Genomic DNA, 15514 nt, shown 5'->3' on the forward strand with positions numbered 1-15514 from the left:
ATACCGCCCTTGTAGAGTGGGCTTTTAAGGAATCAGGCGGGCTGGCGCCTTCAGCCTGGTAGGCGTCCGAGATTACTGAGGTAATCCAACGCGCTATGGACGCCTTAGAGGCCCTCTTCCCTTTATTCCTACCACCAAAGAGAACGAACAGGTTCGGGTCGATACGCCAACTATTGGTGGCCTCTAGGTACTCTATAACTGCGCGCCTCACGTCTAGCGAGTGGAGCCGCCGCTCCTTCTCATTTCGGGGATTATCACAGAAAGAGGGTAACACTACCTCCTGATTCAGATTTCTTGTAGAGGCTACCTTCGGGGTAAATGCCGGGTCTAACCTTAGGATTATACTATCCTCTCTTATCTGGAGGTATGGATCCTTAGTGGATAGGGCCTGGATCTCCCCTATTCTTTTGGCCGTGGTAATGGCTACTAGAAAGGCCGTTTTACGAGTGAGAGCAGGGATGGTTATCTTCTCACTAAGGGCGAAAGTGTCCGAGCAGAGGAACCGAAGTACCAGGCCCAGGTCCCATGGCGGGGTGAGCTGCCTAATCGTGGGACGCAGGCGCTGTGTGGCTTTTATAAACCTTATCACCCAGGGATGTGCAGCTAACTGATAATCAAAGAAGGCGCTCAAAGCTGAAACCTGGACTTTTAGAGTGCTGGGCTTGAGGCCTTTATTAAAACCTGCCTGCAGGAACCCTAGTATGTTAGGGAGATCCGGGGTACCTGCCACGAGCTCGGACCTGCCACCCTCCAGACAGAATCTCTTCCATATCTTCCGATAAATTGCCGACGTCACCGGCTTCCTGCTGGCCTGTAGGGTGGATATGACCTGCTCCGACAATCCTTTTGCCTTCAGGATGTCCCTCTCAGGATCCAAGCCGATAGATGCAGTCTTGCTGGGTCCGGGTGGTGGATCGGGCCCTGGTGGATGATGTTCTCCCACAAGGGCAGCTCGACTGGATCTTCTACTGCCATGGCTCCCAGAAGGGAAAACCAGCTTCTCCTCGGCCAGTATGGCACTATCAATATCACTCTTGCGTGGTCCTCGCGTATCTTCCTGAGCACTGCCGGTATGAGGGCCAGTGGTGGGAACGCATAAGAGAGGGATTCTCCCCAAGTCTGACTCAGGGCGTCTACGCCCTCTGGATGGTCCATTGGATTTAGGGAGTAGAATCTGGGAACCTTCGAGTTCTTGCGGCTTGCGAAGAGATCTATACTGGGGTTCCCCCAGCGCTGACAAAGCTGGTTGAAGATCTCTATGTTCAATTCCCACTCTGTCGGGTGGATCTGTTGTCTGCTCAGGTAGTCCGCCACTTCGTTTTGGGAACCCTCTAGATGTACCGCGGTCACGGATCGAACTGTCCGTTCTGCCCACGTGAATATCTTTTCCGCCAGTGCCTGTAGTGGTTGATGCCTGGTTCCTCCTTGATGTTTCAGGAATGCCACTGTCGTTGTATTGTCGGATAAAATGCGAACATGACGACTCTTTAGTACTGACCGGTTTCTCCGCAACGCTTCCCAGACCGCGAAGAGTTCCTTGAAATTGGAGGATCTGGCCCTGATGCTTGCTGGCCACTTCCCCTGGAAGATCTTCCCTTCTATGTGGGCTCCCCATCCCCACGCACTTGCGTCTGTGGTGACTACCACGTATGGAGAGGTTGTCCAATGCACGCCCACCTGAAGGTTCCTGGCCTGTAACCACCAGCGAAGGGACTCCTTTGCTCGTCCTGAGAGTCTTAGGGGTTTGTCTAGCGACGCCTGACTCCTGTCCCACCTCGCGAGAATTTCTCTTTGTAACAACCGCGAGTGGAATTGGGCCCAACGGACACACTGGATGCAGGCCGTCATGAGGCCCAGGACCTCCATTGCTTCCCTTATGGAGCATTGACGCTTCAACAGACCTCTGGTTCTGGCCTGAATGGACTTCTGCTTCTGCTCGGGTAGCCAGGATATTCTGTCGGCTGAGTCTAGGAGGACTCCCAGGAATACCTTTCTGGTGTTTGGTGTGAGGTCCGACTTCTCCCAGTTGATCACCCAGCCCAGGAACTCCATCACAGTAGTTGTTCGGATCCTGTCTCGGATGAGCGCTTCTTTGGATCTTGCCACCAGTAAGAAGTCGTCCAGGTACGGCACAATCACAATACCCTGATCTCTCAGGTAGGCCACCACCTCTACCACCAGTTTCGTAAAGATTCTGGGAGCTGAGGCCAGCCCGAATGGAAGACCCTGGAACTGGAAATGGCAGGTCCGGGCTGGTGAACTGATCGCGAACCTTAGTAGGCTTTGGGATGAGGGATGAATAGGAACCTGATAATATGCCTTTTTTAGGTCTAGGGTGCACATAACTGCGTCCCTGTCTATCAGAGGAATCGCGGATCGGATTGATTCCATCCGGAACCTCCTGTATCTGACCCAAGCATTTAGTGGCTTCAGGTTTATGATGGTGCGGGTCTCGCCGGATTTCTTTGTAATTGCAAACAGGGAAGAGTAGTGACCTTTCCCTCTTTCTGATGGTGAAACTGGTATTATGACCCCCGAGTCTAACATGTCCTGAAGATCCGACCACATTGCGGAGTCCTCCTGGACGACAGTGGGGGCAATATATCTGTCGGGGGGAGGAGAATAGAGCTCTATCCTGTAACCTTCTCTGATGGTTCTGAGGACCCACTGATTGTTGGTGACTCGCGACCAGTTTGCTGCAAAGTGGCGAAGTCTCCCCCCAATGCCTATGGCGTCATTGTCTCCTCGACCTAGATGTCGATGCAAATGGGGGACCTCTGTTCTTCCCACTTTGGCTGAAGGAGCCTCTGTAGGAGCTTCTATTAGAACTCGCCCGGCCCCTAAACTCTGACTGTCCTCTGAAGAAGGAGCCTCTCCGAAAGGACTGGGACCGCCTGGGTTTTTCTTCCGGGAATCCCTTATTTTTATCAGACACCAGCTCAAGGATATTATCCAGGGCTGGACCAAACACCCTCAGACCCGAGAAAGGGATGGCACATAACTTGGCCTTAGAAGGGTTATCCCCCGACCAGGATCTAAGCCAGACTGCTCTCCGGGCCGCATTAGAGAGGGAGCTGTTTCTGGCCGCAAACCTAACAGATTCCGCCGACGTATCCGACAGGAACGCCGTGGCTGATTTCAAAAGAGGAAGAGATGCTAGTATCTCTGACCTCGGGGTCTTGTTGGTTAGGTTTTCCTCCAACTGCCCCAACCACAGGAACATAGACCTGGCCACCGAGGTGGCTGCTATGTTGGCTCTAATCAGGGCCGCCGACGTCTCCCATGTTCTTTTTAACAAGACATCCGCCTTTCTATCCATTGGGTCTCGAAGACCGGATGAGTCCTCGGCTGGGATAGCCGATTTCTTCGTAACCTTGGCAACCGGGACGTCGATCTTAGGGACTTCTTCCCACGCCCGAGTTTCCTCAGGATCGAAGGGCAGTCTATTTTTAAAGTTTCGGGAGAGTGTCAACCGACGCTCTGCTTCTTTCCACTCCTCCTGGATCATTGCTTTGATGTGCTCGCTCACAGGGAACACCACCTGTTTGCGGGACACCAGTCCTCCAAACATTAAGTCCTGTCTGGACTGTGGCTTAGGGACTTCTTCCATCTGCATGGTATTTCTGACCGCGTGTACCAGCTCGTCCGTATCCTCCAGTCTGAACAGATACTTTCTGTTCTGTTCCTGACTATCCCCCAGGATCTCGCCTTCTTCCTCCTGATCTGAGTTCCGGAAATCGGATTCCTCGCTAGGGCTCGCCTCTGATACTGGGACTGGTTCCCACCTTGGACGCTTGCGACCTGGCCCAGGGCTGGGGGATCGACGCCGGGACGTAGAGGCCTGAATCTCTTCCCTTATCAGCGACCTCATTTCTGAAAGCAGAGATGGCTGTTCCTCGCCTATGACCCTGGAGGTACAGGGACCGCATAGGGTCTTGCTATAGGTGTCTGGCAGCTTTACTCTGCACACCGGACATCTGACTGATTTGGCGGTGGCTTTCGCCGGGTCCTTCCCCGAGGGGGACTCAGCCGGGGTTCCCTTTTCCTGATAATATAAGGGCACCTCATCAGATATGGGCTGTGGGGACGGGTGGGGAGGGTGGTCTGCGCTATGCGCACTTACCCCTCCACCAGATGCAGTGTTGCCTTCCATCCCCTGGCGGCCGATGCAGTCACACAGTCTGGAACCACCTGTGACGACTCTGGAGAACGCTTTGGTCCAGGAGCGCGCGCGCCCTGGATTTGAAACCGGCGTCTGACGTCACCGGATGTGACGCTGGTAAGCCGCGCCTCCACTTCCTGCCGGGCATCTGCGCGCGACCGCGCTCGGCGCGAGCAGGGAGCCTTTCCTGCTATGGCGCTCCGGCCTCCACTGCCCAGCGTCAGCGCGTCCTGCGGGTACTCGGCCCGCCGCCCCACTTCTGTCGGTGCCCGCATGGCCAGCCGCCTGCGGGGAGCCGACCCGTCCTGGAGCCGAGAGCCCCCCCACCGGGAGGAACGGCTCCCTCCAGGAGCGCCGTCCTGCTCCTGGCCTTTGGAGCCGAGGGACTCCCCACCGGGAAGTTTCGGCCCCGGGACCTCTTGACAGGGGAAGGATTGGACCGGCCGCACGATCCCCTGGGTCCCTCCGGTAAGCTCTCGCGTGTCCCTCCGTGCAGGGACAGGAAAAACACTGAGGGAAAGGGGGTGGGACATGGCCTTTTAACCTCTCGTGTGCTTTCCTGTCCCTGTAAGGAGGAGGAGGACGTCCTCCATAGTGCTGTCAGGTGGACGTCCTGGAAATAGGTCTGTGATTTCTAATCAGTACTTTGTGTACTTATTTTTCTGTACTTGTATTTTTTTTTTTTTTAAATAAAGAAATAAATTTAAAAAAAAATGGCGTAGAGTCTACTGTAATTTTCATAACCAACTGAGGGAAAGCCAACAGCTGGGCGCTGATGATAATATTCTGGGAAGGGACCAATAGTCATAAAAGGTTCCCAGGCTATTATATTAATATCAGCTCACAGATGTTTGGGCAGTCTTTACTGGTTATTATAGGGGAGACAAAAAAAAAAAATATGTGGGGTCCACCCTATAATTACTAACTTACTAACTAGCAAAGGCTAAACAAGACAGCTAATACCCTGGAGGGGCCATGGATATTGGCCCTCTCCGAGACAAAGGACATCAGCCCTCAGCCGCCCCAGAAATGGCACAGTCATAAGATGTACCAATTCAGAAGCTTAGTCTCACTCTTCCCACTTGCCCTAGTGTGGCGGCAAGTGGGATTGATGTCTGCTGTTTAATGGCTGCTGACATCAAGTCCACAGGTTAGTAATGGAATCAGACGCCTCTAAAGACAAAAATAGAGTAAAGTTTGACTATAAACAATTCTGAGACGGGGGGAGTTGGGCGGGTGAATCATTCTGACATATTTCCTTTAATGAACTGTCCATGTTAAGTTTAGTATGTTAGCTAGTAAACTTCAAGATGCACAACATCCTAATGTACTATATAAAGTTTTTGTGAAGTGGAATGAATAACAAGAATAAAAAACTAATTGTGACTTCCTTTTTTTTTTTTATTAAATAGTTCACCATTTGGTATAATTAACACTTTTTTTCTGTGGACTGATACAGTAGCAAAAGCAAATTTAGTTTTATCTGTTCCTAATTTTTCATTAAAAAACAAAAACAAAGATTTTTTTCTGTTGAAACATTAAAACAGTTTTTTTTATTACTAGTCTCACAAGAGGACTTGAATATGCGATCCTCTGATCGTACAGGTGATACACAGCACTATTAATGCATTATCAATATTATGATTTAATGGGGTACCACAGCCATGGTGGGCTATAGTAAAGAATAATGGGTATGTTGGAAAGAAAAACAAAAAACTCAAGTATGGCACATCCCAATAATAAAAAAATATAATACTGCTATTAAGATTTTTGTAAAAAGTGCGCATGGATGAACATAACTGCAAACTAAGTTTAAAATCAATTAAAAATTGCACAATAAAACATTCCACAATAATCAAACAAAAAAGTCCAAAAAAGGAGTGTGGTGCATAGACACACTCACAGGGAATACCTATATTGTAAGAACCCAGTGAGCAAATACGGATAAAATAAATCAGAAAATATTATGTGTAGGTGTGAATACACAGAAAGATACATCAATTCTCACAAAGATATGTTCCTGAATGTATACAGGATTTTGGTTGATGTTAATTTTCCTCTCGGCAACTACATTCCTTACCATTATGTTCTACGAAGTCCAAATTAAGACACATTTACCTTGAGCTCCTTGACTTGCTTTACATGAGTCATCATATGAAGAAGAGGGAAGTTCAACAAAAGCTTAGAAAGACAGAAAAACAGAAAAGAAATGAAAACAGAAGTAAAGGATTAGAATAATGTGAATGCTTAGTGCGTGTTCACTGGTCAGATTTTTTTCTAATATAGAAGAGGAAATCTGCACAGACATTTTGCACGTCATGTGAATGGGGGCTGCAGAAATTCCAGGTGATCAAGATTGTTAGTGGTGGTCACATGGAATTTAGTGCAAGTTACGTAAAATCTGACAGATCTGAAGAGGGTGGAACTGTGTGTGCTCAATATCGGGTACAGCTGTAGAGGTTTTAGAGTATAAAATGAGAAGTATGAAGAAATGACAATAGGTAGTAGCAAAATTTACTACTGGAATTACATCCTAACTCCAGGCTTACTGTGAAAATAGTAAGCCTGAATTAAATGTTACTAATAAAATGTACAATTTTAAGACATGAAAAAAAAAAAAAAAAGTTTTTCCCAGTTTAAATAGGCTGCAACTGGGAGTGATTATTCTATATGCCCTGATGTTGGCAACTTCTGGAAAGGATGTGCCCTGTTCTATTTTAATAGGGAGAACCTATAAAACCCCCACAAACAAAGACCGAGTGGGTACAGAGCGCACACCCTACTTTAAAGCCACTTTGTACGTTCAGCTTCATAAAAAGCACCAATGTCTTCAATACTACGACAGCAAATAATGTGTTAGCGAAAATCCAGTGTCGATCATCCCCAATCAATCACACACTCACCCTGCAGACTGATCAAACTAAGAATGTCCTCATTATGATTAAAATCCAGCTCCTCGGCGTCCATTATCTCAGAGCGCAGAGCTCCGTGGTGTGGAAACAGCCGGAGGAGTTACCACTCCTGATGTGCGCACTCTGCGGCTAAGCAAGGTGCTGGGCGAGACCTATATACAGACTAGTGTACACTTTCCCTGAGGCCATAAAAATGAGCCCAACCCAGTTCGGAGGACAAAAAAACCTCAATAATCGCCTGTGCGGTAATGCTTCTGCCATCAGCCTAGCTGTAAATCATTTAACTGGCACATTAAATTACGGAGATTATACATACAATGTGCGGATAGGATACACAACATACAGGGTTAAAGGAGTATCAGCAATGCCGTATCTCGGCAATTACTAGTGTTATGTCAGAGGCCTTGAAATCAGCAGCAGATACCGGCAGCTCATTACGCTACATTGATACAAGGAGATGTGAAAAATGCTTTAAATATTTATATGTCACTTGCGAAACAGGAACGTGGAGTTATCATGAATGGATATAGGAAAGGTGCAGGGGAGGTAAGGCTATATATATATATATATATATATATATATATATATATATATTTATTTTTTTTTTTTATTAATGCGCCATGGCCAAGTGTTTTTTTTCATCCAATTTTGGATTAAAGGGGCTGTCGACCTATTTAGGAGCAATGTTTTTTTCCTTATATATTTTTGGCTAAAAAAAAAAAAAAAAAAATTTTGTAATTGGGTTTCCTTTCATCCCTTGTGGAATTTTTATGCCAACGAGCCACAAGAACAGGGGGATTTACAGCTCTCAGACCAGTCTCCCCGCCGGGCCTCCCTTCACTGACTGGCAGGTTTCTTAAAGACTACCTTTGTCCATAAGCCCAGTTAGGGTGTAGGGCGTCACAGGACGGTCCCCTGCTCAAAATCCATTCTATGGGCCAAATGAGCCAGTTGCTAGAGTAGTTCTTGCAGACCTACTAGGGTTGTCCATGGACTGATTACACAGATTATTGCACCAGCAGACTGTAATCTTACAGAAAATAAAAAGCAGCATTTTTCCAGGAAACAGCAGCCAATCACCAATAGGTATAGATTTGCCGTACTTATAGCAATGATGCAATTTCCATGCAAGCTTTGTTTAATAGGAGGCTTTAGAAGTTCAACTTCTTTTGACCTAGTGGTTAAATATAAGCTCCCCCGGAGGGACATCAGCGTATACCCGGCCCGGTGGTGTATGAATGCACTTACTTGTGTTCACCGAGCAGCACAGAGCGGTAAATGGAGAAATATGTACAAAACGAGCAATGTTAGAGATGCCCACCATATAGCATGGCTCCAAGTAAAATATCCTAAAAATCTAATAATCACACTCCAAGCAATAGGTACAATATAGAACGCTAAAGGTGGTCATAAGGGGAAAGGCATGTGTCCTCATGGGAGAGAAGCCACCACCACTGGTGCTGGCAGCAGATAACGCCCCCCCCACCCAATTGAGAACACATGTCGCTTGACCAAACTGAGCATACAGTATATGTTTGGGTAAGGGGTTAAGGGGGGGGAGGGGGGGGGGGTAAAAGGGATAACTCTAGGCCTCAACCAATAACAAATGAAGGTGCATAGGTAACTATAGATATAGTGCGGCAAGAACAAGCATCAAAAGTGACTCTTACTCATGTAACGGAAAGTCTCTTCAGCCAGGACAGGAGAAAGGCTTCCGAGGCCATTGCTTTGGCGCGTTGGGGAGTGTTGTATCCAGTCTTGGTGTTCATAGAGATACAAGGAGTCCACCCGTAACTTGTACTGAGGGAGCTGGTCTTCTAGCAAATTAACCAGTTCCACCTCAGGGGTATCCTGGCTGTGACAGACATCTGTGGAGAACATTTCACAAAACATACTGAGAGATGTACAAGTAAGACTCAGTCCGATGTCTTGTTTTTTTAATCTCTCCATACGGACACCTCCACCAACACGGATTCACACTTTTACATAAAATAGTCTTTTTAGGAGCACATTTATAGTATGGAAAGGATTTTTTTGGTTGTTATACTGCAGGTATGGAGTTATTTTTTTTGTCTGTACACATTTCTAATAATTTGTGTAAAATGGAACCTGACATGTCATTTGTAGCTTGTAAATTGTCCCCAGTGCATTGTTAGTGATGCAATGTGCATTGCTAACATTTTATTCATTAAAATAGCTGCTTATCAAAAAGCCATTTATATAGTTGTATCTTACCTGCTCGTTTAAGGTACTGTCACACCAATATCGCTATAACTTGTGACGTTATAGCGGTATTGCTAGCGATATCGCTGTGTCTGATACTTACCTACGACCGCTCCCCCGCTGGTTATCGCTGATCGCGCGAGAACGTCCAGGACTGTTTCTCGTCGTCAGCTTCCTGCGGCGCTTCCTGTGGAGAGACGAGCGACGAGCACGGAGCCGGGTGGGAGGACGTCAGGATCGCCTAGTGTGACAGGTAAGTAGCGACCCCCGACCCCAGCGATGTCGCTGGTGAGATCTGCCTGTGTGGCAGCTCACTAGCGACCACCTAGCGATTCACCAGCGATCCTGACCGCGTCATATCGCTGGTCGGGATCGCTGGTGCATCGCTAAGTGTGACAGTACCTTTAGTCCTAGCAGTGATACAACTATATAAAAGGGCTTTTTGATAAGGATTACAGCAGCGATTTTAATAAAAAAAAAAAAAAAACATATTGCATCACTAACAACGCACTGGGGTCAGTTTACATGCTACAAATGATATGACAGGTTCTCTTTAATGGCGGCCATTCAGAGGATCAGACAGCCCGTAACATAAATCTTCCTCAGTTCTCACAGTCCTGGAAGTTTTTTATTTTTTTAGGATAGATGATAGTGTGATTTCTCATGTACTTATGTTGACTTTGCTTTTGCTTTAAAAGTTCTATATTTCCAGGTAATGGCTACAGGACATGTGCAATAAATTCATCATAAACACCCAACCACATTATTATATAATACTAACATAGGACATCTCTTTCAACTACAAAAAAAGAAAAAAAAAAAGTTTGAAAAACACTTAAAGGGGCTATCCAAGACTAAATTATTTCTTTACTGTGAGCCAAAAAAAAAACAAAAAAAAAAACACAGGCATGTAGTTGCTATCAGCTCAGATTAGTCACCGACGTCTCCTGCCAGCAATTCAGCTGCTCCTTGTCACCAGTGCAGCTCTTCTTCTGGGCTGCTCTGTCGACACGGTGTGAATGCCGGTATCATGCCAATTGACAGCCGGCTCCTCACTACATAACTGCAGCATGAGATTGGAAGCCACAACCAGTCAATAGAGCAGAGTGGAAGAGAAGCCGCTGTTCTTTTGACGGGACGTCAGCAGAAGCCACAGAATCGCCGGAAGCAGCAGTCAGTGATCTGCGCTGGATAGTTAGCAACTACCAGCCTGTTAAATTTTTACTGTTGGCCTAAGAACTAATATAGTCCTGAATAACCCCTTTAAATTATCACATGATCAGTGCAGTATCTATCAAAACTGAATATCCAATATAGGGAAACGGAATGGCGGGTCGTATCACACCCCAGCAAAATCGCCTACTACCTGGGAAACATGGCAGGTCCTTTATAAAGATAAACATGTTTTCACTTTACACAACTTGTTAGGTAATAACCTGATAACGATACCAAAGTTCTCATCCTCAATCAGATGATCACTATATGCTGCAGATATAAAGCTCATTAACATGCCGCTGCAGATCAGGAGAGGGCTGCGCTCTTCCCGCTGATAACGTATATGTGATGGGGTCACCAGGGAGAGGCTTGGATATTTAGCTTTCATATTCACCTAACATTTCAGACTTACCATTGCCAGGCGCCGAGTCTCCGTGGTGGATATTCATGAGTTTATGTTTACTCGCTAGGAGGTTGATAGCATCTACTCCGATTGTAGTCTAGCTTTAAGAAGTAAGGAGAAAACACAGCTTCTTCTATGACGGCCGAAGCGGTCAGGATTGCATCTGCTGAAATCTTTGCTGGTTCAGGGCATATCTCGATCATGATGAGAACCTTCTCACTTCACCTTCCTTTTACAGTCTTCATAGCTGCAAAAAAAAAAAAAAAAGTAATTTTTCAATATGAATAAGATCCCTGAGAAGTAATGACATTTATAAGTAAAGTGAAAGGTAGGATTCTTCCATGTACAAGAACCGTCCAAAGGCCACGAGAAAGAATCGGACAATACTGGGTGTGAGAAGTGAGCGAACAGTTATGTAACAAAGTTTGGTTTGGAAATCTAAAGTAATGGGATGAGACGTCTGGGATATTTATTTATATAGGCAAATTATCTGCTGTATTGTACACGTGGAAAAACACAGTTATGTAAAAGCCTGCCTGCAAAAGGCGCTACGAGCCCGATCCAGAGAGGCGTCTTGTCAATGCTAATTATATTGTCTTTTTGGCGCTGTATACGCAGTGTAAAAAACACAAAGTGACATGCGATTCGTGGATGTAATTTCTAGCAAGCACAAATAAACTGGGCTGGGTACACACTTCATGTGTAGACTGTAAAGGCCCCGTCACACACAGCGATCTCGCCCCATTGTTTTAAAGACCACATAGTCTGAAATGCCGGCTGGGAGCCATAGTGGCAGACCTGACTGTTCCGTTACACGGCCCATCACTGGTGTGCGCAGGGTTATACAAAGCACTGAGAACTGGTAGATCATGCACCTGGAAGTTGTTTTTCCCTTTCTCCAGTACATTATATGAAGAAACAAGTCCTCACAAGGCCATATTGAAGGAACAATAAAGAAAAGTTATGGCTCTGGGAGAGGAGCGAAAAAAAACAAAAAAAACTGGACCAGAGGGGTTGGGGGAGGGAGGCATCAAAAATGACAGCACTCCAGACGAGAGATCATGAAAACATGAGCTCTTTATTCCCTCATGTATGTGTGACCCATTCATGGCTTGAGTAAAGCGCACGACTGGAAGAGGCGAAACATGCACTCATCCAGGAAAGTGACCCACATAGATGCTTCTTCATGCTTCGTTACCATGGCAGTGCCATTTTAATTTACTATAATGGGGAATATTCCCAGCATGTACAGAGGATTGCACATTTCTGCCCGGATTAAGAGTAATTAAACAACCAATTAAAATGCTGAATCAGATGCACGAAGCATGTAATCCCCCTTAGGACCAGAACAGTTCATGTTGTAATGGAAACCAGGGTCACAATTCACAGGTAGATTAGTATCAAGGTTTGAAAACTGAGCAGATGTTTTACATTTGTAAGCAGGAATACACCATTACTACAAATGTTATTACACTATGACAAATACCCAACAGTCCACTACACACGCAACTTTATGACAATATTATGTTACCATATATGTCAATTCTTTGTGCGGATTCCGCTGTGGTTTCACACCTTCTCCATTGTAGAGGTGTGAAACCACAGGGCTAAACTGCAGGCAAATCATAGGTCTTTTGACCTAAGAATTTACCTGCGTATTTTTCCAAATCCGCGCGGACCTAAATCTACGTGTGCGCATAGCCTTAAGGGACTCGGCACAGGATGACCGTTCACAGCAGGACCTATCATTAATATACACCTTCCCACCTGCTTGCTTCCCCTCTATATTCATCCCCCTCTTTGATTGACAGCTCGGGCTTCACAGAGCCAGGAAAGGGAGGAGATAGATGGAAACCAAGCAGGTGGGAAGGTACATATAAATGACTGGTCCCACCATGAAGCATCAAGCAGCTGGACTTGGTGTGAACAGTCATGCTGTGTTGACAGAGTTCCTTTAAAACCTGACTATTGACCATCACTGGGTGCAATAATAGAACGGTTATCTAAGCTGTTAAACCAGAAAAAAAAAATTATAGAAAGTTAAATATTAAACTCAAACTTTTATTCCCCAAGACTGGGATCAAATAAAAATTCCTGAATTTAAAGAAACCTGGATTTGCCTCTAGAAGATATTAGAAGCATGTTATCAGCCTCCTGATGCCCTCCTTAATGATGCCTGGATTAGCAGCAGCATTGATTGACAGCGGTCCTGGATTGTCAATATTACCAAATAAAGAAATAGAGGTTACGCCAATAACCATGAAGACTTCTCAGCTTACTGAATGTCAGCAAACAAGCAGGATAAAACCGGGAGGATACACAGGACTTATGTCCAATTTCCATCCTCAGATGCATTCTCCAGGCTTATACTTGAGAGGGAGGTGATCACCTTCATATCTCCCTCCTGTGCGTCACAAGTTCCTTGGTATAAACATTAATAACTTTACAAATAGCAAAACTAATGTATTTAAAAAAAACCCAAAAACATTTAATAAAAAATACAAAGGAAGAACAATGTTATCAATCTCATAGAAAAGGGGGTACATTTTTATATTGAAGTTGATGATGATTTAGCGGACCGACCAAAGTAGCCACCAATTCTGTCTATTACAGGATGTATAATTGTGAGGGACATGCTTCTAAGAGGGCAATACAGTTAGAATAGGAACAACAAAATAGAATATAATCTCTATATATAAAACTGAGTGTGTGTGTGTGTGTCACCAACCAATCACAAAGCATCTTTCATTTCAACAGAGCTGGTTAAAAGAAGCTGAGCTGTGACTGGTTGCTATGAGCAAGTTTTCCCACTTGACAACACCTCAGCAGACACTGGCATGGTGGGAGAAATCTAGCATCCCCAGGAACATAAGCTCCCAGCCATCATCTGCCCCCCAAAAAGGAGCACATGACAGAAATGAATCCCCCCCTCCTGTGCCCATTTACACATCACACATCCGCCATCATATAGGCACATCTTCCCTCTTAAAGGGATCATTGGTATGGAAGTCAGAGCAAATCCATCCAGCGCTTTGGTTTTGACCCCAGGCCTCTCTTAAAGGGATCTCCGGTATGGAAGTTAGGGTAAATCCCTCAGTGCTCTGATTCTCACCCCAGGCTTCTATTAAAGGGATCCCCAGTATGGAAGTCAGGGCAAATCCACTCAGCGCTCTGATTCTGACGCCAGGCCTATCTTAAAGGGATCCCCGGTATGGAAGTTACGACCGTTCCACTCAGCGCTCTGGTTCTGACCCCAGGCTGATGGGATGATGTGGGATATTAGGGGTAGTAGTCCGGTGGCTCTGGCTGACGGGATGATGTGGGATATTAGAGGTAGTAGTCCGGTGGCTCTGGCTGACAGGATGATGTGGGATATTAGGGGTAGCAGTCCGGTGGCTCTGGCTGACGTGGGATATTAGAGGTAGTAGTCCGGTGGCTCTGGCTGACGGGATGATGTGGGATATTAGAGGTAGTAGTCCGGTGGCTCTGGCTGATGGGATGATGTGGGATATTAGGGGTAGTAGTCCGGTGGCTCTGGCTGACGGGATGATGTGGGATATTAGAGGTAGTAGTCCGGTGCCTCTGGCTGACGGGATGATGTGGGATATTAGGGGTAGCAGTCCGGTGGCTCTGGCTGACGGGATGATGTGGGATATTAGGGGTAGCAGTCCGGTGGCTCTGGCTGACGGGATGATGTGGGATATTAGGGGTAGCAGTCCGGTGGCTCTGGCTGACGGGATGATGTGGGATATTAGAGGTAGTAGTCCGGTGGCTCTGGCTGATGGGATGATGTGGGATATTAGTTGTAGTAGTCCGGTGGCTCTGGCTGATGGGATGATGTGGTGGGATATTAAGAGTAGTAGTCCAGTGGCTCTGGCTGACGGGATGATGTGGGATATTAATGGTAGTTGTCTGGTGTCTCTGGCTGACGGGATGATGTGGGATATTAGGGGTAGCAGTCTGGCGCCTGTGACGGGATGATGTGGGATATTAGTGGTAGTTGTCCGGTGTCTCTGGCTGACGGGATGATGTGGGATATTAGGGGTAGTAGTCCGGTGGCATTATAATTTGTTAGAACTAACCATAGTTAGTTACTATGCCAGGGCAGCGCCGGGCTCTTCAGCTAGTTATATTATATATATTCTATTTTTTTCCCGAAAGGAAATTATAATCACGACCCATACGGCTTCACTTTTGCAGGTGTGATATGCGTTTTGGGACCAAGAAATGGTCTGGACAGACACACAGTGCTGTAACGAAGTGACGCTGAAATAACTATAAAAACAGGGGCATTAGGACCATGTGACTTAAAAGAGGTTGTTCAGGACTATTATATTTTTTTACTATGGACCTAAAAACTAACAAGTAGGTAGCTGCTAACAGAAGCAACTACCTGATTGTTCAACTCAGCACCTGCTCAAGGAGGTCACCGTCACTGACCGCTGTTGGCGATTCAACTGCTCCATGTCAATAGAACAGCTCTTCTGGGCTGCTCTGTGGACAGGGTGACTGCCGACATCATGCCAACTGACAGCCGACTCCTCACCGTTAGGCAGCAGTTGTCAGGCAGCATGACGTCGGCAGTCAAGCCCGTTGACA

At 46.3% G+C, this 15514-nt stretch overlaps 1 protein-coding gene across 5 annotated transcripts in view; it reads right to left on the reverse strand.

Annotated features, from left to right (window-relative positions):
* Positions 1–15514, reverse strand: part of TRAK2 (trafficking kinesin protein 2) — a 93852-nt gene that overhangs the window by 60300 nt on the left and 18038 nt on the right. For 2 of the 5 annotated variants that reach the window (XM_073551493.1, XM_073551494.1), the window contains exons 2-4: positions 10925–11162; positions 8745–8942; positions 6281–6343 (exon numbers count right to left, since the gene is read on the reverse strand). In XM_073551493.1, coding sequence (XP_073407594.1) covers positions 6281–6343; positions 8745–8942; positions 10925–10961 — 298 coding nt within the window. In that variant the 5' untranslated portion in view covers positions 10962–11162. Of the gene's footprint in view, positions 1–6280; positions 6344–7065; positions 7222–8744; positions 8943–10924; positions 11163–15514 lie in introns of those variants that run through there. The other 3 variants (XM_073551495.1, XM_073551496.1, XM_073551497.1) reach the window with 2 other exon arrangements.

This window comes from Dendrobates tinctorius, unplaced genomic scaffold, assembly GCF_039654945.1.
Source record: "Dendrobates tinctorius isolate UK_male_01 unplaced genomic scaffold, ASM3965494v1 ptg000177l, whole genome shotgun sequence".
Taxonomy (NCBI): Eukaryota; Metazoa; Chordata; class Amphibia; order Anura; family Dendrobatidae; genus Dendrobates; species Dendrobates tinctorius.